The sequence below is a fragment of the Cupressus sempervirens genome, chromosome 8 (assembly GCF_028749045.1).
Source record: "Cupressus sempervirens isolate cs-2001-9-10 chromosome 8, ASM2874904v1, whole genome shotgun sequence".
Classification (NCBI taxonomy): Eukaryota; Viridiplantae; Streptophyta; class Pinopsida; order Cupressales; family Cupressaceae; genus Cupressus; species Cupressus sempervirens.
In genome coordinates, this window is record NC_143125.1 from 647,715,528 (window position 1) to 647,741,940 (window position 26,413).

At 38.2% G+C, this 26,413-nt stretch overlaps 1 protein-coding gene across 2 annotated transcripts in view; it reads left to right on the top strand.

Moving 5' to 3' along the window:
• Window positions 1-665: 665 nt before the first annotated feature.
• LOC149544097 (Tetratricopeptide repeat (TPR)-like superfamily protein) overlaps window positions 666-26,413 on the top strand; it is a 130,764-nt gene continuing 105,016 nt past the window's right edge. For both annotated transcript variants that reach the window (XM_089798680.1, XM_089798681.1), the window contains exons 1-4: window positions 666-895; window positions 967-1,065; window positions 1,737-1,832; window positions 1,991-2,063. In XM_089798680.1, the coding sequence (XP_089654806.1) occupies window positions 749-895; window positions 967-1,065; window positions 1,737-1,832; window positions 1,991-2,063 (415 nt within the window). In that variant the 5' untranslated portion in view covers window positions 666-748. The remainder of the gene's footprint in view (window positions 896-966; window positions 1,066-1,736; window positions 1,833-1,990; window positions 2,064-26,413) is intronic.

Below are 26,413 nucleotides of genomic sequence, written 5' to 3' on the forward strand. Positions count from 1 at the left end.
TGGATACCCTAACCAATATACACAGAATGATAGTGAAATCTCCACCATCAAATACCTTAACCAATTTGCATAGAACAATAATGAAAAGTTCCATCGCCATATGATAGCTATTAAATTTAATAGTTTGACAATATTACTAGTTAATGCATTTAATTATATTAATTACCATATGATAGCATTCTTGAGAAAATTTTAATTGCATGTGGCTTGTAGCCGTCATTTGTACCTTGAATTTTTTGATCTCATTTTAGTAAGATAGATTTTTGCAGATTAAAGGCAAGCGCCTACAACACAATGGTAAACTATGAGCCTTTCATCTAGGAGCTCTTGGACTTAAGTCTACTCAACTTAACACATAATCATAATCAATCTCAACAAATAATAATAAATAAACTAGACTTCTACCTATTACCCATAAAAATTTTTTTTTACAAATTAAAAATTCAAAAATTATTAAAACCTTACATTTATTTTTCACAAATAACATTTACTAAAATTTATAAATATATCTAAATTAATAAACAATAAGAAAAATTAAAAGACTTCAAAAAAACAAAACAACAATGTGATTGGTCAAACTAAAAATAGAAATTACATTAACTAATAGTTCTAAATATTTGAAAAAAAGCAACTACTAAAAAAGGTACCTTATTCTAATTTAAGATGGGCGCGTTCTTCCAAACGTTTAGGAGAATATCTAGTATAGAGTCGCTTTATGGATAAGTAAGCAGAGGAAAATAAGGGAAGCATGGCCACTGGTGTAATATCTGTGCACTGCAATCATTCCCTGATATATAGAACTGCACAGCCAACTCAAAACCTGTCTAAACGGGTGCCAATTAAAACTGCCTCTTCAATATTAACATACAAACCGACAAGTCATACACAGAAACAGGTGATATTTAACTCTCCACACCAACAAATTTTCGAGAACAAATTTCTCTAATTCGTTTCGTATATTGTCAGGCATGGAATTCTGGAGTAGCTCTTACTGTGGGTCGCTCAAGCTTTGTTGTTGCTTTAACTGCAGCCCTCTGCTTTGTGGACCCTGCATTGGCATTTAAGGTATGTGAACCGAAATCTTAATCTCTGGCTGTTTATTATAGAGGCTTTTTAATTTGTGCGTTTGCTACGACAGTGGTTCTTTGATATGAATTAGGTGCCCAATTTTAATATTCTGTTGCTCTCCCATCATCTGGGTTTGCTAAATTCGTTGTAGCCTAAATGGATATTATTCGATTCGTGGTTTTGCAATTCACATTTCAAAGGAATTGATTGTTAATATGATTATTGATGCCAATTGAGATTGATTTGTTAATGATGGGGGCTTATTTCATTTGTTATTTAAGAAAAACTAGCTACCCATTTAGGAAATTTTCTATCATTAACTGCGATTTTTCGTTTATGCACGGTTGATTGGTAACTCCCCCAATTGAAGTCATGTGTGAGGGATATCTGTTGCGTCTAAATTCACCCCGGGTTTACTACCCGCTTTGTTCAGACTGATGGTGGTCTCCATTATTGCCAAGATATTAAAACATGGCTTGGTGGGCATTCGTACACATATATATTTTAATTTTTACGATTATCTTGCAATGTTTTGATCCTTTTCTTGTGTTCCAGCCAAGTGATTGACTGCGTTTATGCATTTCATTCCTTTGCCAAACAATTGGCTTGAAGTTTCAGTAATTTCTTCTCGCTAATCTAAGAAAGGAAACATCGATACATTTTTGTAGGGGGGTGGACCTTATGGTTCAGAGGTAACTCGAGGAGCAGATCTATCAGGAAAGGATTTTAGTGGGAAGACTTTGGTCCAGCAAGACTTCAAAACGGTATGTAGAAAACCGTAGCTGATACTAGTCTGTATCTTGAGTAAATTTCACACATCTAGTTATCATCTTGGTATGTCTGATATGCATTTTTAAATAATATTGATGTCCCCCTTTTTTTAATCTGACTAAGGTTGTTTTGAAAATGATTATTTGTACAGTCAATCCTGCGGCAAGCCAAATTCAAGGGCGCAAAATTGCTTGGTGCTAGCTTTTTTGATGCAGATCTAACAGGTCTTTTACAGTATTCCTGCAATTCTTAAATACTTAGAACTATCATGCCCTTGATTTCATGTACTCTCTATATGATTTTTTCAATTTATCAGGTACGAAAACTGTATTGATACTCTTAAATTAAATTCTAGGTTTTATGATTATCATAAAGACTAAGGAATCTAATCTTTAAGTTCGTAGTTAATTTATATCTTGGATCTTGAAGGATCACAACTAACAAAGCAGGCTAGCCAAATGGTGCAAGAGGTACAAAGATAGTTGTCATGTCCCCTTTTCAAATAATTAAAAATAATAATCTTTTCTAAGGCAGGCAGGCCCAAAAAGGTGAAGTTTCGGAAAAAGGGGATAATCTTTGGAAGCTAATGGACTAATAAATGAAAATTATTATTAAAATATGTTTTATTAACTCCTCTTGGACGTGAGTTAGGGTTATGCCCTCTTTTAAGGAGTTTGGAGGCATTTCGGCTTATTCCAGAACTTGATTTTTTGCTCATTTCTTTGTTGTTCTTCAGAGGCTGCCAAACCTGTGGAGAAGGAGACCCAAGAACGGGAGTTTGCAAGTTTCCAGGAAGGCTAAGGACGGGAGTTTGAAGCCATTCCATGTGCATGATCATGCAGAGTTTGCCTTTGTGCTGAACAATGCAGATTTTTGATTTTTCAGATGTGTTTTTTGTAAGAGTTTGGTGTTTCCGGTTGAGTATTTCATATCAGTTTGGGTTGCTGCTGTATTTCAGACTTTTAGATGTCAAAATAGAGCTGAATATATGTATTTGGTCGTGATTATACTTCTGTGATAGATTATTAGTGTTTTTGTGGTGTTTTCGGACTATTCTATGTTGTTTTCGGAAGCCCGATGAGCATTGTTTTTATCCTCCGTTTGGGAGCTGTTGTGTAAATGTTATACAGATCTGAAAATGTCATTTTGTAAGTTGTTATGTTGCTGAAATTTCTATAAAAATGTCCACTTTCAGATTTATTAATAATATGTGAAGCTATGAAGTTTTTGGCACTATTTTCGACATACCCGATTTGGGGTTTATTGAGAAATTGGTGAATCTTTGAAATATTGGTTGTTTGATTTTAAAGATCTGATTAGAGGCTTGAAATATCATATAAAATCAGAGAAAGGGACATTGCAGTGGTATCAGAGCTATGATCTTGCCAGCCTGAGGGTTTGTAGAAGTTTGCATGTCAGTTTTGACAACCACCGAAATCTTGCATGTCAAAATTTATGGTTGCATGCTACTTCTAATCATTTGCATGTTAGTTCTTGGTGAATTTGGTGGTTGCATGTTGCTTCTAATCAGCTGCATGTCAAAATCTATGGTTGCATGCTACTTCTAATCATTTGTATGTTAGTTCTTGATGAATTTGGTGGTTGCATGTTGCTTCTAATCAGCTGCATGTCAAAATCTATGGTTGCATGCTACTTCTAATCAATTGCATGTTAGTTCTTGGTGTTTGAAGAAGTTATAACCTATTGGGGTTACACTCTACTTTATCTAGAATGGACAGGTATAGTACAGAGTCTCAGAGGACACGATCTTGGACAATTGATATCCAGAGTCAAAACAGTAGAAAGGATGGTTATTTAGACATTCGAAACTTAGGAAAATAAGCCATGACATGTTTGAACAGTTGGTTGAGCACCACCGTATAATGAATGACATGTTGTCCGACCCAGCTAAGGTGGATAAGTTGACTGGATTTCTATTTGGCAGATTTTCTCATAGGGCAGATGACACAATTACCAAGAACTTGCATGAGGAGTTTGAGAAACTAGCTTATAGCCAGGCAGAGGTCTCGGATTCTACTCTGCCACAGGAGGTAGTGAGAAAGGATATTACGCAGATTGATAGTAATGGTCAACTTGATACTCAAATTGAGACAATTGTATACAGGTCGTTAAAGGGTGATATCACAGGTATTCAGGATGGTATAGTTACAACAGGTAGTGACTACAACGTAGTGGGTTTAGATGATGATTATGAGGATGTTGTTGTGCATGATGGTGAGATACCTGGTAGAGATGAGCAGACATTGAGCATTCATGACTTTGCTAAGAAAGAGTACCAGGCACAGTTAGATGCTTCGTCACATGAGGTTGAGGCTGGTAGTACTTCACACGTTTTGTCTAGCCAGCTGAAAGTGAACAAAGACAGTATTGTGACTTCATTATCTCATCATGACAGGTATGTGGAGTTAGTTGGTATTGGTCATATTACTCAAGTGAGGATTTTGCTTGAGTTACCAGCTGATTCTAGTTTACAGATATGGACTCGAGATTGTTATATTGGCATTTGGGATTCAGTTGACTGGAGATCTTTAACACTTTTTGGTAGCAGTGTTTGTTTGGGTGCTATCATGGATTTGATTAGCAGATTGCACGGTGTTGTCTTTTCTTGTGCTAACAGCTTGTCCGATGTTGGTATTAGTTTTTATACATCGGTGTTGGGCTTTGTTCATATATCCAGTCGACCATACTTGCTGGAATCTGTTGATGATCTTTCATATTTGGTAGTGTGTACAAATGAGTCCTAGGATCATATTGGCATTGATGACATCCAAGAGGATGCAGTGGGCAGTTTTGAAGAATTAGTTTCCTTGGGTACAAAGGAGTTGGATAGCAGTGCTACAGTTTTTGATACTCCGTTTGTTGATATGAGCTTTAGAGTTGATTCACAGGATATGGATGGTAATAATCTAGAGACTAGTAACTTTGAGGATACTCCTTTAGACAGTGCATCAGAGGAGGTTTGTAGGAGACAGTCAAGCCAGTGCCATCATGTGTCTAATCAGTTGAGAGTTAGTGAGCGAGGCATTGCTATCGCTTGCCAACATTTCGATGCTGCTCATCAATTGTTAGCAGTTTATGGATGGGGTTCTCCTACTAGTGATGAGCAGGGAGGCAGTTATCTTTCCTTGATAGAGTTCCACTCTTTATGGGAGGCTATCCAGATTCTGAGACAGGATTATATGCAGTTGGTAGCCGACAGAGCTAATCTTATGGAGTGGGGCAGTACAACATATGATGCATTGTTGGCCAAGGAAGATGAGGTGAGTGAGCTTACTGAGCAACTTGAGGTGACTTCTGAGATTCTTGAGAGTACACAGTTGGCTTTCAAGGAGTCACAGTTTCATTTGGCTAAGGTGACCATGGAGTTAGAGCAACTACAGTCTTTACTAGATTCTGTACAGTCACAAGCTGTGGTGTCTGATGATCCGAGGATGTCCGTGGTCGAGATTGTCAAAGATAGTAGAGATGGGGATGCATCCATCCTTGATACTAACATTGGCATATCGAGTTCATCCCCACTAGAGTCAGGTTCAGTTGAGTTGGGTGCTGCAGCAGATTGTTGTGGTATGCTTGACATGGTGGTGACCTCTAGCACTAATGACACAAAGACTAGAGATGCTGTATCAAAGACCATGTGTGACCGATAGTTGGCATGGTTCCTGCTAGTAATACTACTCCCTTGGCAATGTCTTTAGAGGTAGTAGTCAGTTCCAACTTGGTTAGTGATCGATTGCAGTTAGTTACATCTGGATTGCAGTCTGAGCCACTGACTGAGATTGGTGCATTCTATTAGCATTACATTGTGAGGTATGCTCATCAATTTACCTTTGATGACCATGTTGATGAGATGATGATACAGAGATGTACTTTGGTTCCTAGTGCTTATCATCAGTTATGGGATAGCTTAATGCCTCGGGATGAGAGTTGTGATGGGCACGACATGGCGCTAGGTTCTGCAGTTGACAGCTTGATAATACATGACTTAGAGCAGGAGTTTCAGAGTGATGCTTCAGCGGGCGTTGTTATTGATTCTACTCCTTTGGCTATGACATCTCCTGACTTAGCTGGTGATCAGTCACAGTGGGTTGTATCACTTGTTCATGGTGAGCTGTTGACTGAGGGTGGTTTTTTTTATCAACATTATATTGCAAGGTATGTACATCAGTTAGCATTTGATCCTTGTGTTGAGCAGTTGATGGCAGGCAAATTTGGTTTGGGTTCCAATTCTTGCTGTTTATCTTGTGATGGCTTTTCACCATCAGGGGTGCATGGGAGTTATGGTTATGAGACAGTGGTCGGTGATCTACAGAGTTGTGTTGACTGCAGGAGTTGTATTCTGTGTGGATTCTCCATACTTGGTGCAATTTCATTCGGGAGCATTCACCATTGTTTCAGAGTTGGATTGTACATTCCGTATAGGCCAGTGGAATGCGTTGATGGTATTTACTGTGTTGGTAGTTTGATTTGTCCACTTTACTTGGGTTTTGATGTTCTAAGAGTTTGTGTCTCGTGGGTTTCTAACTGTGGAAGTTGTGACTTTGGAGTTTGGTTGAGCAGTAATTGTCAGTTTGATTATGGATTCCTCTTGGTTATATTGTAGGAGCTTGTGTTAATTGGCAATAGTATAGTTCATGACTACATTTGGGATCCAGGTGGATTGATTGGTTTATTGTTCAGCCATTGCTTAAGGACAAGCAATATTTGGAAGGGGAGGACTTGTCATGTCCCCTTTTCAAATAATTAAAAATAATAATCTTTTCTAAAGCAGGCAGGCCCAAAAGGGTGAAGTTTCGGAAAAAGGGGATAATCTTTGAAAGCTAATGGACTAATAAATGAAAATTATTATTAAAATATGTTTTATTAACCCCTCTTAGACGTGAGTTAGGGTTATGCCCTCTTTTAAGGAGTTTGGAGGCATTTCGGGCTCATTCCAGAACTTGATTTTTGCTCATTTCTTTGTTATTCTTCAGAGGCTGCCAAACCTGTGGAGAAGGAGACCCAAGAACGGGAGTTTGCAGGTTTCCAGGAAGGCTAAGGACGGGAGTTTGAAGCCATTCCATGTGCATGCTCATACAGAGTTTGGCTTTGTGCTGAACAGTGCAGATTTGTGATTTTTCGGGTGTGTTTTTTGTAAGAGTTTGGTGTTTCCGGTTGAGTATTTCATATCAGTTTGGGTTGCTGCTGTATTTCAGACTTTTAGATGTCAAAATAGAGCTGAATATATGTATTTGGTCGTGATTATACTTCTGTGATAGATTATTAGTGTTTTTGTGGTGTTTTCGGACTATTCTATGTTGTTTTCGGAAGCTCGATAAGCATTTTATTTATCCTCCGTTTGGGAGCTGTTGTGTAAATGTTATACAGATCTGAAAATGTCATTTTGTAAGCTGTTATGCTGCTGAAATTTCTATAAAAATGTCCACTTTCAGATTTATTAATAATATGTGAAGCTATGAAGTTTTTGGCACTATTTTCGGCATACCCAATTTGGGGTTTATTGAGAAATTGATGGATCTTTGAAATATTGGTTGTTTGATTTTAAAGATCTGATTAGAGGCTTGAAATATCATATAAAACCAAAGAAAGGGACATTGCAATAGTTAACTTTGTTTTACACACGACCTCACTTGAACAGGATCTGTTCTGAAGGTTGTACAAATTTTGTTTTACATGACAAACATGAGTATATTAGCTGTTGGCAAGCCTTAGAAGTGTGCATAGTATACAATTACAAAGTTTAGTCACAACATTAGTATGGATAGTTCGTCGCTCCAGGATATAAATAAATTCTCATTTTCACAGCTTACAAGACAGAGCTTGGCAAGATTATGAAGTTTATAAGCTATTAAATACGCTAGAAGGGATATGTAACTATATAAGCAATATATAGTTGGTAGAATTCAACACTATGTCTATTTTTTTTGGGGGTTAGATTGGCAGAACTCAGCAACTTTGGGCATTTTGCAATTGAAGGCTGCAGACTGTATCACAATAGGTAAGAGCTACGAAAAAACTTGGTCTTGAAATGTTCTCATCTCTTAGGAAAAATTTGAGGGGAAAGTGCTTCTGCATGTTTTACGATTGCTTGCATATTGTTGATTATTTCTTACATAGTAGAAAGTTAGTCTGGAATGTCATTTCGGTAGTGTAGAAGTTGCATTTAAATCATAATTGCCCACTATGGAATTGTCTTTAGTGGCAAGAAAAAACTCTAAGCCACTGTATGTATATTTCTTCATCCTGTCAGATTGCCTTTTTTGTGTTATTTTCTTAAAACTTGAATAAGAACTTCAAAGAATAATTATCACATGACAACCAATCCAACATTCACAGTGCATGCTATTGCTCCAGTGGTGCTTGTGAGTGTTTGGGGTCCCCATGTGTCTTGATCGTCACCTTTGATTAGGAAGGAGTGACTCTTGAAACTACAATTGAACCAAAGATATGAGAGCAAAAGGATAGAAGAAGACATGGCAAATGTGTAAATAATGTGAGAAAATGAAAGGCTGTGCTAGCTTTTCAAGTTCAAGTGTCTTAAAGTGTTCCCATCTGATCATCCAAGAATCAAATTAGAATTTGGAATGGATACAAGGAAATGTAATGTCCCCAAATAGGGATAGTAGCAAATAACAATATCTCCAAAAGCAATGCACAAATAATTCTGAATTTTTGTTTATATATAAGAAATTCTTCAATGAAATCATATTTGGTTTGCATTAAGATTGTTGAACTGATTTTTCGGCTAATTAAAATAAATTTGTGGGTATAATTTTTTTACAGAAAATCGTTCAAAATCTGCCCATAAACTTCAGAAACGTTTTACATTTTATTGAAACATTTTACATTTTATTTTTCTGAGATGAAAGTAATTAACTTATGCATATTTAGAAACAGATACCTCAGAAATGTCTTCAAACCCTAGCCATCCTCACCAAAACATCCGGAAAATCAGAGCTAGGTCTATTCAACCTGTTTTGCTTGTTCTTTTTGTTGCTATATTCAATTAAGCTCAATAATATGAAGACACCTTGCATTAGCCCAAATTTGTACCTGAGGCTTGAATTTCACCTTTAGAAAATGGTCTCCATAAGGAATTTCAGCTCTGGAAATGATGTGTTAGGGCATCTGGTGCTGGAGCACACCTAGGAAACCTCCATTGTTTGGCTTGTACTTGACTCTAGCCAAGTCAAGAGCTTAGGTTAGGTTGTTTTTAGACCTTAGAAGGTACCTTGCAATGTTGGCTAGGTGAGTTAGTCATTAGGACTAAGGTCACACTAATAGCCTTTGTTAGTTGTTTTTACATTTCATATTGTTAGGAGTTAAGGGGATTGAGTCTTTAAGGTGTCTTAAAGATTAGATGGTTAATGGTTGTGGAGATGCTATTATGGCCTTAAAAGGCTTTGGATCCTCGAGACATGGAGGTTAGAGGTCCTAGAAACAAGGGTAGAGGCATAAGTACAAAGATGCCAAATGTTGCTAAAAAGTTGTCATGACATGCAACATGGCAACTTTGGATTCTCTAAGTTATGCTCGACTAACAAGCTCTAGAATGGTGGATATAGCATATATGTGAGCCAAGACTCGAATCTAAGTAGTAGAGATTGGAGATATTGTAATTTTGGTGTGTGGAATAGAAGACTGGACTGTGTTACAGCAACTTTTTGGAGTTTTGAGTGAACAGTACTATCTTAAGCTATTGGGTGTACGGATATAGTGATTGGATTGTGTTCTACAGTGTTTGAGAAGACTTTTTCATTTTATGTTTTAAGGGTCTAGAGTTGATTTGGGTTGTTTAGTAAATTAGTTTAGTTTAGGACAGTCTGCTGGTCTCAGTCGGGCAGATTTAGGGAAATTGGCTCCCGCATGAGATTCAACGATGGGAACTCAAAATAAGTGGTTGAATCTTCAAGTGGGGCCTCTGTACATGTTGTACATAAAGCTAGGAGTCCAGAGGAGTTGTCTTACTATTTTAAGTGTCAAGCCCTAGGTGAGCTAGGAAAGTCCGGTTAAGGGTTTGACAGTGCTGAAACAATGGTATCATGCAGGGGATAGAAGTGTTGTATGGAACAAGTACAGTTCCAGAGAGGGAATAGTCATACCTTGACATATCTTGGAGATTGAGGCCTTACCAATCCATCGACGTAAGTTTTTAAGCAAGTTTGTGGCCTAGTCCTAGGAAATAGGTCTTTTAGTCCTACTAACAATATAATAGGAAGCACCTATACGGACAACTTAGGGTTTTGAGACTTACAAAATCTTTTAGAGAATCCAAAAGGGTGTTCGGATCTGGAGTTTATTTACCAGGGTGTTTGGAGAGTTTTAGCAAGAAGGTGGAATTAGTGGATTTCAAGGGCTAATTGAATTAGGCCTAAATAGGCTTCTTTGAGGCAAAATCTTGAAATCGGTAAGGAAGAGGTCCAAAGATATTTCCAAATGGGAGCAAATGGACTAATCTCAGGATGATGGATGGCCCTGCATTGAAGGATGGAGTTAGTGAACAAGTTGCACTTAGATCACTCTAGGTGAGGTGTGGAAAAGGGTACTAAAACAGAGTGTTAGTCTTCTGAGGTTAAGCAAAAGGGATCAAACTCTTGGAGAGGAGTTTGGATTGGTGTTAGTCAATCATCTAAACCAATCAAGGACCTAGGTGAATAGGTACCTAGAAGAGACAAGCTAGGCCTCTTAACGAGCAGTGCAAGCAACCCTTGGAACACTCACAACAACATCACAAACTAAAGCCCCTCCACTAAAAATTCTTGACCACAGGGAGCCTATATTTCTCTCAGAAGCCAAGAACTCTCAAGGTTTCTATGCCTTAAGCCAAAGATTCTAGCAGCAATAGATAAAAATGATCCGTTAAGAGTATTTAGCCCTGTTAGGAGCTTATAATAAAGATCTATTAGGATCTACCTGGTTAAGGGATTTAGAACTCTTTTTGAGAGTCACCTTGTTAGAGGATCTGTTCTTCAGACTTGTTAGGATCTTGCACACCTTGTTAGGAGTGACCTTGTTAAGAGATTTATCTTGTCAACTTGCTAAAATCAACATGTGATATGTGATGTTAAAGTTGCACCCAATGCATGACAGATTTGATAAGTTCCTAACTAATGGTTTGCTCTTGATTGCTTCTAATACACTATGTTGCTGCCTCAATAACAAAAATCACACCAACTATCATCACATATTGATCTTTTAATCCCTTTTATACTATTCTTAATAGCGGTGGAAAAACCCTAAATGTGTTATTCTTACTTGGCTCCAAAAGCATTTCAAATTCCATGAGTGAGCACTAGAACCTTGATTTCGGTGCCTTGATTTCAGCTCAATCATATATAACCTCTTTGACTTTTCAACAAACAACATAAACTTTACCGGTTTGTTGAATCTATAGAAGTATACTCTACTGGTTAACGGTTCTTCACATTTTGACCTATAGACTTCACCAAAACTTCACTTCCTCTAACTTTTCAGTAGATATTCTTTCACAAATCGATTCACATGTCTCAGATACACATCTCCTATAAACCACTTATCATAATTCATTAACCAATTATTGCACAACCATGTTACTGCAACTGACTGTGTTTTTCTTGGTACACTCCATACTTAATACTTCTGTCTATTTGAGCAATCTATTGGTATAGCTGATCTATGACCTATAGATCATCTGGTTTCCAACAATGACAAGATAAGAATGATGATCCAACCAATTTGACACTTCTATTCTTCTCTCACATCATCATTATGCCAGTAATCTCCCCCTTTTGGCATTGATGACAATACTTAGAGAAAATTTGAAAAGTCTCTCAAAAACAAAATATGTTAAAAAATTTGAGTCATTGTAACTCATCTCCTCTTGTATAGTTTACTACTTGTTTCTCCTTACATTAGTTATTACTTCCCCTTGCATCTACTGCCCGATATACAAAATTTTCTCCTTGTAGTCCCCTTTTGACCCCTTTTGACAACAATGAAAAAGGTTTGCAAGACTTCAAAAAAACAAAACTGTATTACTAGCATAGGCTTCAAGCCTTTTAACACTTCATCAAAATCGGTCTTCAACACCTGCAAGTCAATTTCCCATGATTTCCTAAGGTTTTCAATCACCACAATTCGACTGCATAACTAGTATGCTAATTCCTTTTTGGCATCCATAGTTGTCATGTCCGGTATGGCTAAGACCACTTCAACTTTCTTGACTCCCTTTTGCAAAATGTCAAGTTTAGAAAATAGTTGATTTTGCAAATCTATCAAAGTACCAATCCTCTTCTCCTTTTTATTGTTGTAAGTTTTGAGCTTGTGGTTGACAATATTGACATATGCTCCAAAACTTGTGACTGATTGATTGATAGATTCCAAATTTGCAATTACTAACCTAAGCTCCTGTTGAGCTCCAAACCTCTTTCTATCAATATCCTTAACAAAATTTGCATAAGCAGAAATAGAAGTGAATATCTTACCACCCATTTTCAATACTTCTTTCAAATGATTAACTTCCATAGTCAATGTACCTTGGTCTAGTACAATCTTTTGTGCAAATTTTTAGATCTTTTCTTTTTATACTCTTTCTTCGCACTCTGTATGACAACTTCCTCAAGACTTCACATTTACTCACCAATAGTTGACACTAACTAACCTAATTGCTCAATAGGTGTGGCCTTCTCATCAAATTTTGCATCTAACACTAGATTTGATAGAATGTCCGTGGCAGATTCAATGATTTGTTCCTCCCTCTGATCTCTCTTGGCTTTTGATTTAATTGCCATAACTACATTCATCATATCTTCAGGGCTCATAGTACTTAGATCAATTGTCCCTTTGATAACCAATAGGTTATCTTCACAATCGACAACATTTGTCTTTAATCTAGAAAAGGTTTCAATTACATCTTCTTATTCTTTTCCCATGTCACCAATATCTTTCTTTGTTTCTTTGTTTCTTGATGTTGTCAGATCTCTTGTTGTAATCCTCTAGTCCCGTAGACCTTTTGGTGGTCTTTTGTTGGACATTAATATTAATATCTTATCTTAGCTTATCTTATCTAGCTTCTCTTGTTCTTCTTTAGTTTACACATTTTCTAGTTGTGTTTGATCATCCTTATTGCCACCATTACCAGTATCATCTTTCTCGATTCCTTGCACCTTTTCCTGGGTAGTAGTATTGACAGTGGCATCGTCAACCATTAACTCTTTCATTACTTGATCTATCCCTGCCATATCCGGTACTTCCATTGGTTCCTCTGGAACATTTTGTGCATCAATCTCATTAATTGTGACCTGTATGCCTCTATCATCCTATCCTACATCAATGAGCTACCTTTGGATCTTCTTGTTCCTTTGACTCAGGTTCAAATTCAACTTCAATAGGATGCTCTACTTCTTTATCCAGTTCCATCAGTCCCAAATATTTCTTCAATATAACCTTAGTTTCATCCTGGACTGATTAAGATTCTCCACTCAGTAATTTGGTCAACCTTTTATTTGTCTTGAAAGGTCTTGTCTTGTCAATATTTTCTTTGATCTCTTTAGATGATAACTCTGGTTAGAGTCGCACTAAGACATACTCTATCAACTCCTTGTCTTGTTTTAATGCAAACTTCCATTTGGCCTCTAGTTTATTGTATAGTCATGTTGGTATTTTGGCCTTGTAATTCTATCAATGCTTTTCTCAGCTTATTCATACTAAAACACAACTCCATCTTCAATTCTTTTCTGCCTATCCTCCTTAAAATTATCATAGTATCTTGTAACCTTTTCCACAATGCCCCATTTTTCTACTTGATCAACAATTTTATCAATAGGGTGATACTTACCCATTTATGATTGCACAGTTTTTATTGCAGGGGCATCCACTACTTTGGACTTCTTCCTGCTTGTTCTCATCTCTTGTTGACCTTCATTTGATTCTGTTCCTTCTTCATTAAATTCATCCATCTATTCTCTTTGTGCCTTTTTGTTCATCCTCCTTCTGGTAGTCTTGATCGGTTCATCTTCATTCCTTTTCTTGGAGGGCTTATGCTTATCAGCCTTAGCACCTTTTCCTTTCCTTGTTGTGTACACTTTGATTGGTGCAGTGTCTTTATCTTTCTTCATTGTTCCACTCCTTGTCTACCTCATGGTTGTGATTTTCCTAGCTGAAGAACTTTCACTTCTTCATCTCTGGTAGTTCCAAATGTTTTAGCCCGTTGAGCTGCATGTTTTGATCTTGCTTGTGCAATTTCCTCCTTGGTAAAACAATGCTTGATAGCAATTTCTTCTACTTCCTTTCTTGTTTTCTTCTCAATTATCGGTTGATTAAGTTTTCCTATGTACCTCCATATCCTTTTCCTCATAGGTTCCAAACCTTGGTACATTTGGATCTCTAGGCTTAGACAATGTATTTTCCATGTAGGTTATTAGCAATTCAACTTCTACTTCATAATGCATTGACATTACCCAAGAAGTTCTTGGTTCTACCGCCTTCATCAAACATGTATGAACGTCTACCGTGAAACAAATAGAATCTTTATGCTTTTCCACCACAATAGACAAATTCCTTTCTCTTTGATGCATCTTTTGTTTGAAAATCCTTAAAATCTCCATACTACACTGGTAAAACTATTTCCCAGTACTGTAACGCAATTTCTAATCTGCACTAATGCTGGGGTATCCAATGTCCATGAAAAATTTCCAATGCCCAAGAAGGAATTTTGGATATAAAAGAGCAAACCCCTCAATACCTATCCATACTTAAAAGGTGTTCTTTTGTTGGTCTTAATCTTGTCCAAGTTAGGCATAACTGCTTCCTCAATTAGCTTCACATAGGTCAAAATCAACGTTCCCCTTGACCATCTTGTATGTAGTTAGAATAGCAGTTGTCAATATGTTATTCATCCTACTAGATTGGAATAATTTTTACCCAATGATCATTAAGGCAAATCTCACTGTCGAGTCAGTGATATCATTTACAGTCATAACTCTATTATCCCACTTAGACTTGGTCAACCAAGTGACCTCATCTTGTTGTGTTGTTCTGACAATAGGGAATTCCTTAATAGCACAATAACAAGTAATTGCTAGAATTGGCTCCTTTGTGATCTTGTATGGCCTATCAAGCAATAAGAACTGGTCATGGACTCGACTTAGCACATACCTAATTTGTTCATCTTCAAAGTTTCTATGGAATTGAATAGTGTGGGTCAAACCTTAGTCTCCATAACCTTATGCTCAGCTTTCAACACTAGGTTATCATCACTCAGCTCCTTGTACTGATCAAAGATATCAGTAACACCTAGGTTTTCAATCAATGTATGTAAGCTATTATGTCCTTTTTAATGTTCCCAACCTAATATACTTGTGATTCACCCCTTCAATGGTGAACTCAAGTTAATGTGTACTATTGAAAGGTGTATGATAGGGTGTCTTGTCTGTATGACAAAGAGGAGGTAAAGCCCATACAAAGGACTTGGGAGTATGTACAAAGGGCGATGTTGGAGGGAGGATTGTTGGGTGTATGGTTTTAAAGGCTGTACGACAAGGAGGGGAGATGATGCAGAGCTCTCCCTTATATAGGCAACTAGGTTGTGGTGTGGCCTTAGCCTACTTCAAATATCCCAAAATGGAGTTAAGAGAGGGCTCTACAACTTTGTAGAAACTTTACTCACAAACATGAACGAGGTACTCGAAAGAGCACAACTAGGTCTCTAAGCACAAAACCACTAAATACTAGGGATATGCTTGGAATGGGAGCCTATGTGTTCAAAGGGGAATGAAAAGGTTCCTGGACATTTAACAAACTCAACTTGATGGGTTAGAACAGCCTAACTTATGCCCAATAGCTTGAAATAGGAAAACTGGCTTTTAGGCCTAGGAGACCCAATTAGCCCTACCAAAGAGGTAATGGGAACTTGGCTTGAAACTACTCCAAAAGACTTGGGAACAAAGTTGATATCTAGACACCCTTTTGGAAGATGCTCCTAACTCCAAGGTTTCAAACTCCCAGTTGATTAGATGACCACCAAACCAAAAATGCAGCAATAGCCTATTAGGCCTAATTGATTGGGTTTGTGAAGGAAGTATAAATTGGGCTATTGATCAGACTTAGCCACTCACTAAGAAACTAAGAGGGATCTATCAGAGATCACACTCCACCATTAGAAAAGTTTTATCCATCCCCTAAGTGCTTTCTAGCACTTCAATACATGTTTGTCTTCAACCAAACACATAGAGATGTTTGCCTAGGACTGGGCTGCAAAATTAGATAACTTGCTTTTCATCTCCCATGCTTCTGAGGTCTTATAGTACACCCTCCTAACTTGCATTTTCCTTAGTGGCATGAGATTTCCACGGTGGAAATTCAAGTTAGGGCATTTTCGCCAAATCTTGTCAATGAAACAAGGGTTTTGGTGCACCCGAGGAAGAATGTTAAGTATCTTTAGATGCTTATCACTTCAATCCTTCAAACCACTTGTATTCTTCTCCTATGACATTCAAAATTCGGGTTCAAACAATCATTTGTTTCTACCAATTCACACCAGTTCGTACACTCACGTGTTACAACAAAGTATAAGGAAAAATGAGAGATTTTATTGATTTTAAATTGCAATAGTACATGTTCTTTGTCTTCCACCCGCCTCAAAGGGCTATTTGAAGACCTTTCCCAACTAATCCAATTGATTTTCAAAGGTTGTGACCGTTGGGGAGTGATTAAGTGAAAATTGTTAAATGTAATAAGAAATTGTCAAGCCTTTACCAAGCAGCTAGTGATAACCGAGCTCACTCAGGCATCGAAGATAGTTTCCTGTATGTTCCGAGCGTTTAGTGATAATTGAGTTCGGAGATAGTATTGACCGAGTTGGGTTAGTTAACAAAGTAACGCTAGCTTAAACGCTGTACTAATTGAGTTGGGTTGGTTAACAAAGGGATCCTCTGTGTTAACCGGGTACACAAGGTTAGAAGCCTAAGAACACACCTACCCTATCCTACGACTAAGATGTGCCTAATGACCATGGTCAAAAACCCATGGTTTATAAAACACCTATGGTGACTAGGCTTTACAAGTAGGCTTATTTGTAAAGAAAAACGACTTCTCAAAACTTATCAAAGACTCTTAGCCATGAATGCTCTTGAGTGAAACTCATGAAGAGCTTGCCTTGAAATTTAGAGATTTTAATGATTTAAAACTTATTTCATGCACCCTTTGATTGAATATAATTTAAAAGCACTATAACATCATCAAATAGAAGCTAACATACATAAACAAAGAACGTAAATGATAAATCCATCACATATGTAAAATGTAAATTGTAATTTGTAGCTGAAGTAAATAGAAAACATAGGATCATAGACATAGATATATAGAATTTTAAATGTTGTCAAATCATAAATGTTTGTAAGATGAAGATCCATAAAATCAATGGCATCAAATCATAAATGTATGTATGTTGAAGATCTATGAAACGTATGTCTATTTGTAAACAAAATGAAAAAACAAGTTTATCTTCTCTAGCTCTAGCTCAAGTCTATCTCTCACTTTTCCTCTCATTTTGTCATACTCAACACATAGAAGGCCTTTTAGGGTTAAAAGAAAGAGAAATGTAAAATAAAATCATTAAAAAAAGTTGTATTTTTTAATGTTTTTAATTTACCCAATTGGGCTGCCCGATTTTTCGAGTCGATTCATGGTGATTTATGGGCAAAAATTGGCGATCCTATTCACTAGCTTAGGAAAAATTGTCTAATGTGTTTCGAGTCATGAAATTGCCGAAATTGTCAGAATCATGGTGATTTTGGGATCTTTGCGAGATATAAATAAATCAATCGGAACCCCAAATACAAATATTTTTATTTTATTAATTTGGGCCCCTAGATTTGTTAATTAAAGTAATTAATTAAAGGTCCTTTTATTATATTATTTATATTTTGGGACCAATCAATTAATTATTTTAATCAAGTTATAACACTAAAAATTTATGGACATGAGAAATCCTCGTCGCCCAAAGATTGCTTGTCCTCAAGCAAACGACCAACTTGAGGATCTCAAACCATGAGATGATTTTTTATAGCTATATCCATTGATGTAATGTCCCCCACTTAGCCAGTTTGGAGGTATGTTGTCGTTAGCCCATTTTTGTATAGTCCTGAGGGCTAACCAGGACTTCTAAAGGGATCCTGAGGTTATTTGGCTTAGTCAAATTTAATTACAGGCCAAACAGAGTTCGTTTGTTGGGTTTTCGGAAAGACTTACTATTTTTAGTAAGCCAATAAGGGGATGTAGTGCCTTCAATTTTCAGTGACAGGATGAGATGCGTTTTGTTGGGCTCTTTCTGATGAGCTATTATATGTGAGATTTCGAGTTTATTTGGTATATTATTTTAATGTTTGAAGTTACAACAGTAAAGTGACTATTTAAATTAAATATTATAATGTTTCATAAAGTCACTTTATAAAAAATCAAGAGTCCCCCTTTTGAGTACATACATGGACTCTGTAAAAAGAAAAAAGAAGTAATATTAAAACTCATGTATTATCCCACATTGGCAAGACGGAAGCGTGGAGCAAGTGAGGAAGGGATTAAAAGAAAGAGGATAGCTCTCATTTAGGCATGCTTGGAGATATCAAAAAATTGAAAATTTTTCTGGAGATTATGTCTCAATAGTTTGAAGGACGAAATCCCTTCAAGCTGGAAATCTTGACGCCATTGAAAGATATGGTCTTGAGATTCAACATTGTAGTAGTCCGAAAAAGCAGATAGGAAAAAGCAGCCCGAAAAAGCGGAACCGAAAAAGCAGGCTGAAAAAAGCGGGTATGAAAAAGCTGTCCGAAAAAAGCAGAACCGAAAAAGCAGGCTGGAAAAGCGGGTGTGAAAAAGTAGGCCAAAAAAGCAGTTAAAAAAAAAGTGAAGTAGAAGGGGCAACATAGGAGAAAATTATTACAGCCATCTACAACCAGGTTCTTTGTTATGTATTGTTTTTTTGGGTGTTATAAGCTTTCAGCTGTAAGTGTGCATTATACCAGCATTATCATTTTGTAATCCATGTAAATGCCAAAGTCTTGGCCATATTTCATAAGCATTGTAATTTTCATTGCAATTAAGAAGATAATAGTTGCTGGTGCCATTTAAGCAATTTAATATCATTATTTATCAGCTAGTTAGTTTGCATACCAACTGTTTGTAAAAATGCCCGTTGGCTGTAGGTGTTCATTTCTCATGCTTAGATCATATATATGCACTGAATATTGTCAAAATTAGTAGCACACTCATGTTAGGTCATTGTGTAGTCCATTGTAGTCTTCTAGCACAAGATTTTCATTGATGCAAATTGAAGAAAAAGTCATTTGAAGCTAGCTGAAATACTATATCAGTCATACGTCCCTTGCATGTGAATTGTTTGATGAAATTCCTTGAGCTTTCATTAGTATTTTTGAGAGCAGATTTGAGGAGGGCCATTACAGTGGTATCAGAGCTATAAGTCCTGCCATCCTGTGGAGGTCTTATAGAGAATTTGGAACAGCCAGATAGAGGGGAAAGTGTTTGACGAAATGTCAAAACACTAAATCAGAGCATTTATGTTTGAGCATGCGACAGGGGCCTTAAAATTTCCGCAATACCAGAGCAAGACAAAATAGGATTTCAGACCTGCAGAACAAATAGTCTAGTTCATCCGTGCAGGTGGACATAGAATCCAGTCATACAGACACAGAGGAGATATTCTTTGATCAAGGCGGCAATATGGGAGACAGGAATGCTCGGGATCCTGGAGAGGAAAGATTCTTATAGTTATTAGAGACCTTGGCACAGGGACAGCGATTAGCAGAATAGAGGGCACAGGAACAAAATCAGAGAATGGAGCTTATGATGCAGATGATGGCTCGTCAAATGGGGTTGAATGCTAACATGGGTGGAGGAAATAATCAGAATGGTAATAATCAAAATGGTAACAATCAGAATGGGAACAATCAGGATGGGACACATAATGGAGGTGAACAAGTTGGGAACAATTTCGGTCATGCACCCCAGCAAGCTAGGACAGTGAGTTCAAGGCCCATGATTCCCACATTTCCTCCTAGAGCCCCAAAGCAACCCGTACCAAAGCCCCAGATCACTGATATACAAGACCAGTTGAGAAGAGATTGGGAAGCGGGAGGTCCAGATTTTACTGCTGCAATTACCTTTAGGGAGTATATGGATGTGCGGATGAAACATATGCCACGTGGACATGACAGGAACCAGAGCTATGAGCTACGGAAGAAAGTAGGGAAACTTCAGTTACCATATTATGATGGCTCGGGGAAGTCTACAGCAAGAGCTTGGGTTCAAAAGCTTGATACATACTTTCAATTGAACCCTATGCCTGAGGAAGAAGCTATTAAGTATGCAGCAATTCATCTGGATGGGTTAGCACACGAGTGGTGGCATCATGGTATGGTCACTATGGGTCATGCACACATTACTTCATATGTGGAGTTTACGGAGAGACTGATTGAACGTTTTGATAGGAAGGATCCAGAACTACATTTCAAAGAGTTAGCTCAGCTTAAACAATGGGGATCATTGGAAACATACATTTCAGAATTTCAGAAACTTGCAGTGTTAGTAACAGATGTATCTGAACGAAGGATATTGGTTCTATTTATGGATGGGTTAGCTGATCCGTTGAGAGGGTGGATTAAAGCTCTCAACCCTCCCACTTTGCAGGAAGCCATTAAGAAAGCTTGTGACATGGATTCCTCTTCAGCTTCTAAAAATAAATTATGGGGATCATTGGAAACATACATTTCAGAATTTCAGAAACTTGCAGTGTTAGTAACAGATGTATCTGAACGAAGGATATTGGTTCTATTTATGGATGGGTTAGCTGATCCGTTGAGAGGGTGGATTAAAGCTCTCAACCCTCCCACTTTGCAGGAAGCCATTAAGAAAGCTTGTGACATGGATTCCTCTTCAGCTTCTAAAAATAAATTCCAAGCAAAGAGTTTCCCTTCGAGGAAAGATAAGGACAGTAAACCTTTTCGTAGAGAGGGTCAGCTACCTAAGGAGGAAAGTAAGAGGTTGGACAATGAGACACTTAATGATCTCAGGAAGAAGAAGCTTTGTTTTCATTGCAGGGAGCCTTAGGATTTGTCACATAAGTGTCCATTGAAAGCAAAAGCCAAGCAGATGGAGTACTTTTCAGCCGAAGAGTCAGTGGATGGAGATTCAGAGCAGTCATCAGAATCAGATGGAGATGATAATTCTTCACATGAGGAAGCACACAGTGATGGCACGATAGCTCAGTTGTCCAGTATACAGGAGGCCGTCACTTTCAGAGTTAGGGGAACTTTGGATGGACAAAGATTTGTGGCACTCATTGATACAGGGGCAACACATAACTTCATTGATGAAAAGTTTGTGACACGTAGAGGGCTACATACAGAAGAGCATAGGGGATTTAAGGTGATGGTTGCCGACGGCTTCAAAATCGACTGTACCAAGAAAATCTCCAACTTGCAGCTTCGTTTGGGAGATTATGACATGGTGGGAGATTTCTTTGTTGTCAACATTGGTGATCAGGATATGGTGCTTGGGATGAATTGGATGAAATCTCTGGAAGAGTTTACATTTAACCTCCAGAAAATGGAAATGAGGTTTGAGGCAAATCGTAAGAAGATAGTACTCAGAGGTTTGTCAGATGGGAGACTACGAGTGGTGTCACTCAAGCGGATGCAGAGTTTCTTCAGACACGACCAGGTGCAGTGGACAATAGAGTTCAGAGTAATGCCTGAGGTGACAGAGCAACATAAACAGGAGTATCCCCTTGATGTACAAAAAATAATAACCAAACATACTAAGGTGTTTGGTGAGATACCTCTAGGGAGACCCCCGGATAGGGGAATTGAGCATGTTATTGAGTTAGAGGAAGGGGCTAAGCTAGTCATCATCACACCCTACCACCATCCAAAGAGATATAAAGATGAAATAGAAAAGGCAATCAAGGAGTTGATTGACATGGGGCACATACGACCAAGCAAGAGTCCTTTCGCTTCTTCAGTAGTATTGGTGAAGAAGGATGGTACAATGAAGATGCGCATTGATTATAGGGAACTAAACAAGAAGACAATCAAGAACCGATACCCTATTCTGCGCATTGATGAGCTTATTGATGAATTGCACGGTGCCTGCTACTTCTCTAAGATTGATTTGAGATCCGGCTACCACCAAATACGGGTTAGAGAGGTGGATGTGGAGAAGACAACTTTTAGATGCCACTATGGACATTTTGAGTTCTTAGTCATGCCCTTTGGGTTAACTAATGCCCCCGCCACTTTCCAGTCCTGTATGAATAGAGTATTCAGAGATCAGTTGAGGAAGTTTGTGTTGATTTTTTTGATGATATACTGATATACAGCCGTACTTGGGAGGAACATTTGAAGCATATTGATGCAGTGCTCAGCATTCTAGAGAGGGAGTCATTATATGCCAAGATGAGTAAATGCGAGTTCGGGATGACAGAGTTGCTCTATCTAGGGCATATTATTAGTGCAGGAAGTGTTCGGGTTGACCCAGACAAGATCAGGGCCATTCTGGATTGGCCACCGTCGAGGAACACTTCGCAACTCAAGGGATTTCTTGGGCTTTGCGGGTTCTACCGCAGATTTGTAAAGGGATTTTCACAGATAGCAACACCACTTACAGATTTGACACGGAGAGACAGTTTCAAGTGGTCAGAGAAGGCTCAGGATTGTTTTGATAGGTTCAAGGAGCTGATGAGTACATGCCCTGTTTTAGCCATTCCAGATTTCACCAGGCCTTTTGAGCTGCAATGTGATGCCTCAGGAGAGGGTGTAGGAGCTGTCCTCATGCAGGACAAACATCCCATCGCATATGAGAGTAGGAAATTACGAGGTGTTGAGAGAACTTACAGCATCTATGACAAAGAAATGCTAGCAATCATGCACGCGCTAGCTAAGTTCAGGCAATACTTAGGAGGGAGCCGATTCACAGTAAAAACAGATCATAACAGCTTGAAACATTTCCTTGGACAGAAGGATCTCAATGACAGGCAACAGAAATGGGTGAGTAAGTTACAGGCTTATGATTTTGTCATAGTCTATGTCAAAGGGAAGAAAAATATCGTTGCAGATGCTTTATCCAGAAGGCCTCGCTTGCTGTTGGGATAGTCATGGACGATTGGAGAGAGTTGATCTTGGCAGAGTATGCCAAGGATAGTTGGGCATCTAGTGTTATTGAAGGAACTATTCAGGATAGTCGATACTGAAATGTCCCTTTTCTGATTTTACATGATATTTCCAACCTTTAATCAGATCTTTAAGATCAAAAAACTAATATCACAAAGATCCTCCAAATTTCTCAAGAAACCCCAAATCGGGTATGCCAGAAATTGTGCCAAAAGCTTCACAGCTTCACCAATTATTAATAAATTTGAAAGTGGAAATTTTTACAGAAATTTCAGCAGCATAACAGCCTACCAAATGACATTTCCAGATCCGTATAACCTTTACACAACAGTTCTCAAATGTAGGACAAAAACTATGCTCATCGGGCTCCCGAAATTAACACAAAAATGCCCGGAAACACCACACAACACTAATAAACTATCTCAGAAGTTTAATCACGTCCCAATACATATATTCAGCTCTATTTTAACAGCTTAAAGTCTGAAATACAGCAGCAACCAAAACTGATATGAAATGCTCAACTGAAAACACCAAACTCATGCAAAAAGCACACCCAAAAACCCACAAATCTACACTGTTCAGCACAAAGGCAAACTCTGTATGAGCATGCACATGGAATGGCTTCAGACTCCCGTCCTTAGCCTTCCTGGAAACCTGCAAACTCCCGTTCTTGGGTCTCCCTGGAAACCTGCAAACTCCCGTTCTTGGGTCTCCTCCACAGGTTTGGCAGCCTCTGAAGAATAACAAAGAATGAGCAAAAATCAAGTTCTCCCGCCTTTTTCCAAAACTTCACTTTCTTGGGCCTGCCTGTCTTAGCAAAGATTATTATTTTTTTATTATTTGAAAAGGGGACATGACAGATACACTGTTGTAAATGATTTGATCATCTACAAGGAAAGGATTTATTTAGTACCCGGGTCTGCTATGAAGCAGAAGATTTTGAGGGCATTTCATGATTCACCATTGGTAGGACATCCCAGATTCTTTAAGACATATCGGCAGGTGAGAGAGCGCTTCACTTGGAAAGGGCTCAAAACAGAGGTGCTTCAGTTTGTTAGGGAGTGCCCAGTATGTCAACAGAACAAACAGGAACATTCCTTTCCAGGTGGTTTACTACAGTCCCTACCCATACCAGAGAAAAAGTGGGATAGCATTTCCATGGATTTCATAATAGGCCTCCCCAAGGTACAGGGTCGGGATTGTATTTTTGTTGTGGTAGACAGATTGACGAAATTTGCACATTTCTTTGCGATTTCGTCCACATATTCAGCAGTACAGACAGCAGAGCTATTCTTTCGAGAGGTATTTAGATTACATGGGATGCCACGGAACATAGTAAGCAATAGGGATAGTAGGTTTATGAGCCACTTTGTCAGGAGTTGTTCAGGTTGTGTGGAACAGAGCTAACTCTGAGTACCAGTTACCACCCCCAAACTGATGGGCAGACAGAGATAGTGAATAAATGGGTTGAGGGGTACCTTCGAAACTACATTGCAGGAGAGCAGAAAGCTTGGGTGAAGTGGCTGCATCTAGGGGAGTACTGCTATAATACCTCTTTCCATATGTCTATTCAAATGTCCCCTTTCATGGCATTGTACGGGTATGATGCTCCTAATTTTCTGGATTTGTTATTTGGGGACAGTAGGGTGCCTAAGGCCAAGGATATATTGCAGGAGTGTCAGGACATTATGCGATCCTTGAAGGAAAATTTGCAAAGGGCACAAAATCAGCAGAAGCAATATGCTGATCAGCACAGGGTTGAGAGATCTTTCGAGGTAGGAGACATGGTGTACCTCATGTTACAGCCGTATAGACAATCCTCTCTCAAGAGGAGTGGAGTAGAGAAATTGAAACCACACTACTATGGACCATTCAAAGTAATCAGGAGAGTGGGTGAGCAGATAATAAAGTGCATAACGTGTTCTATGTGTCACGCCTTAAGAAAGCATTGGGGCATAATGTGGTTCCTTGAGTAGTATTGCCACCTCTCGATGATGAGGGAAAGCTTATCTTGATTCTCGAGGCTATACTTGACTCCAGGGAGAGGGTGCTTCGCAGGCGGACTATCAGGGAGTACTTAATAAAGTGGACAAACCTACCAGTTGAGGATGCGACATGGGAGGCAGAGGAGATTATTCAGCATCCTGAGTTGAGATTGCTTGGGGACAAACAATTTCAAGAGGGGCGGACTGTAATGTCCCCCACTTAGCCAGTTTGGAGGTATGTTGTCGTTAGCCCATTTTTGTATGGTCCCGAGGGCTAACCGGGACTTCTAAAGGGATCCTGAGGTTATTTGGCCTAGTCAAATTTAATTACAAGCCAAACAGAGTTCGTTTGTTGGGTTTTCGGAAAGACTTACTATTTTTAGTAAGCCAATAAGGGGATGCAGTGCCTTCAATTTTCAGTGACAGGATGAGATGCGTTTTGTTGGGCTCTTTCTGATGAGCTATTATATGTGGGATTTCGAGTTTATTTGGTATATTATTTTAATGTTTGAAGTTACAACGGTAAAGTGACTATTTAAATTAAATATTATAATGTTTCATAAAGTCACTTTATAAAAAATCAAGAGTCCCCCTTTTGAGTACATACATGGACTTTGTAAAAAGAAAAAAGAAGTAATATTAAAACTCATGTATTATCCCACATTGGCAAGACGGAAGCGTGGAGCAAGTGAGGAAGGGATTAAAAGAAAGAGGATAGCTCTCATTTAGGCATGCTTGGAGATATCAAAAAATTGAAAAATTTTCTGGAGATTATGTCTCAATAGTTTGAAGGACGAAATCCCTTCAAGCTGGAAATCTTGACGCCATTGAAAGATATGGTCTTGAGATTCAACATTGTAGTAGTCCGAAAAAACAGATAGGAAAAAGCAGCCCGAAAAAGCAGGCTGAAAAAAGTGGGTACAAAAAAGCTGTCCGAAAAAAGTGGAACCGAAAAAGCAGGCTGAAAAAGCGGGTGCAAAAAAGCAGGCCGAAAAAGCAGTTAAAAAAAAAGTGAAGTAGAAGGGGCAGCATAGGAGAAAATTATTACAGCCATCTACAACCAGGTTCTTTGTTATGTATTGTTTTTTTGGGTGTTATAAGCTTTCAGCTGTAAGTGTGGATTATACCAGCATTATCATTTTGTAATCCATGTAAATGCCAAAGTCTTGGCCATATTTCATGAGCATTGTAATTTTCATTGCAATTAAGAAGATAATAGTTGCTGGTGCCATTTAAGCAATTTAATATCATTATTTATCAGCTAGTTAGTTTGCATACCAACTGTTTGTAAAAATGCCCGTTGGCTGTAGGTGTTCATTTCTCATGCTTAGATCATATATATGCACTAAATATTGTCAAAATTAGTAGCACACTCATGTTAGGTCATTGTGTAGTCCATTGTAGTCTTCTAGC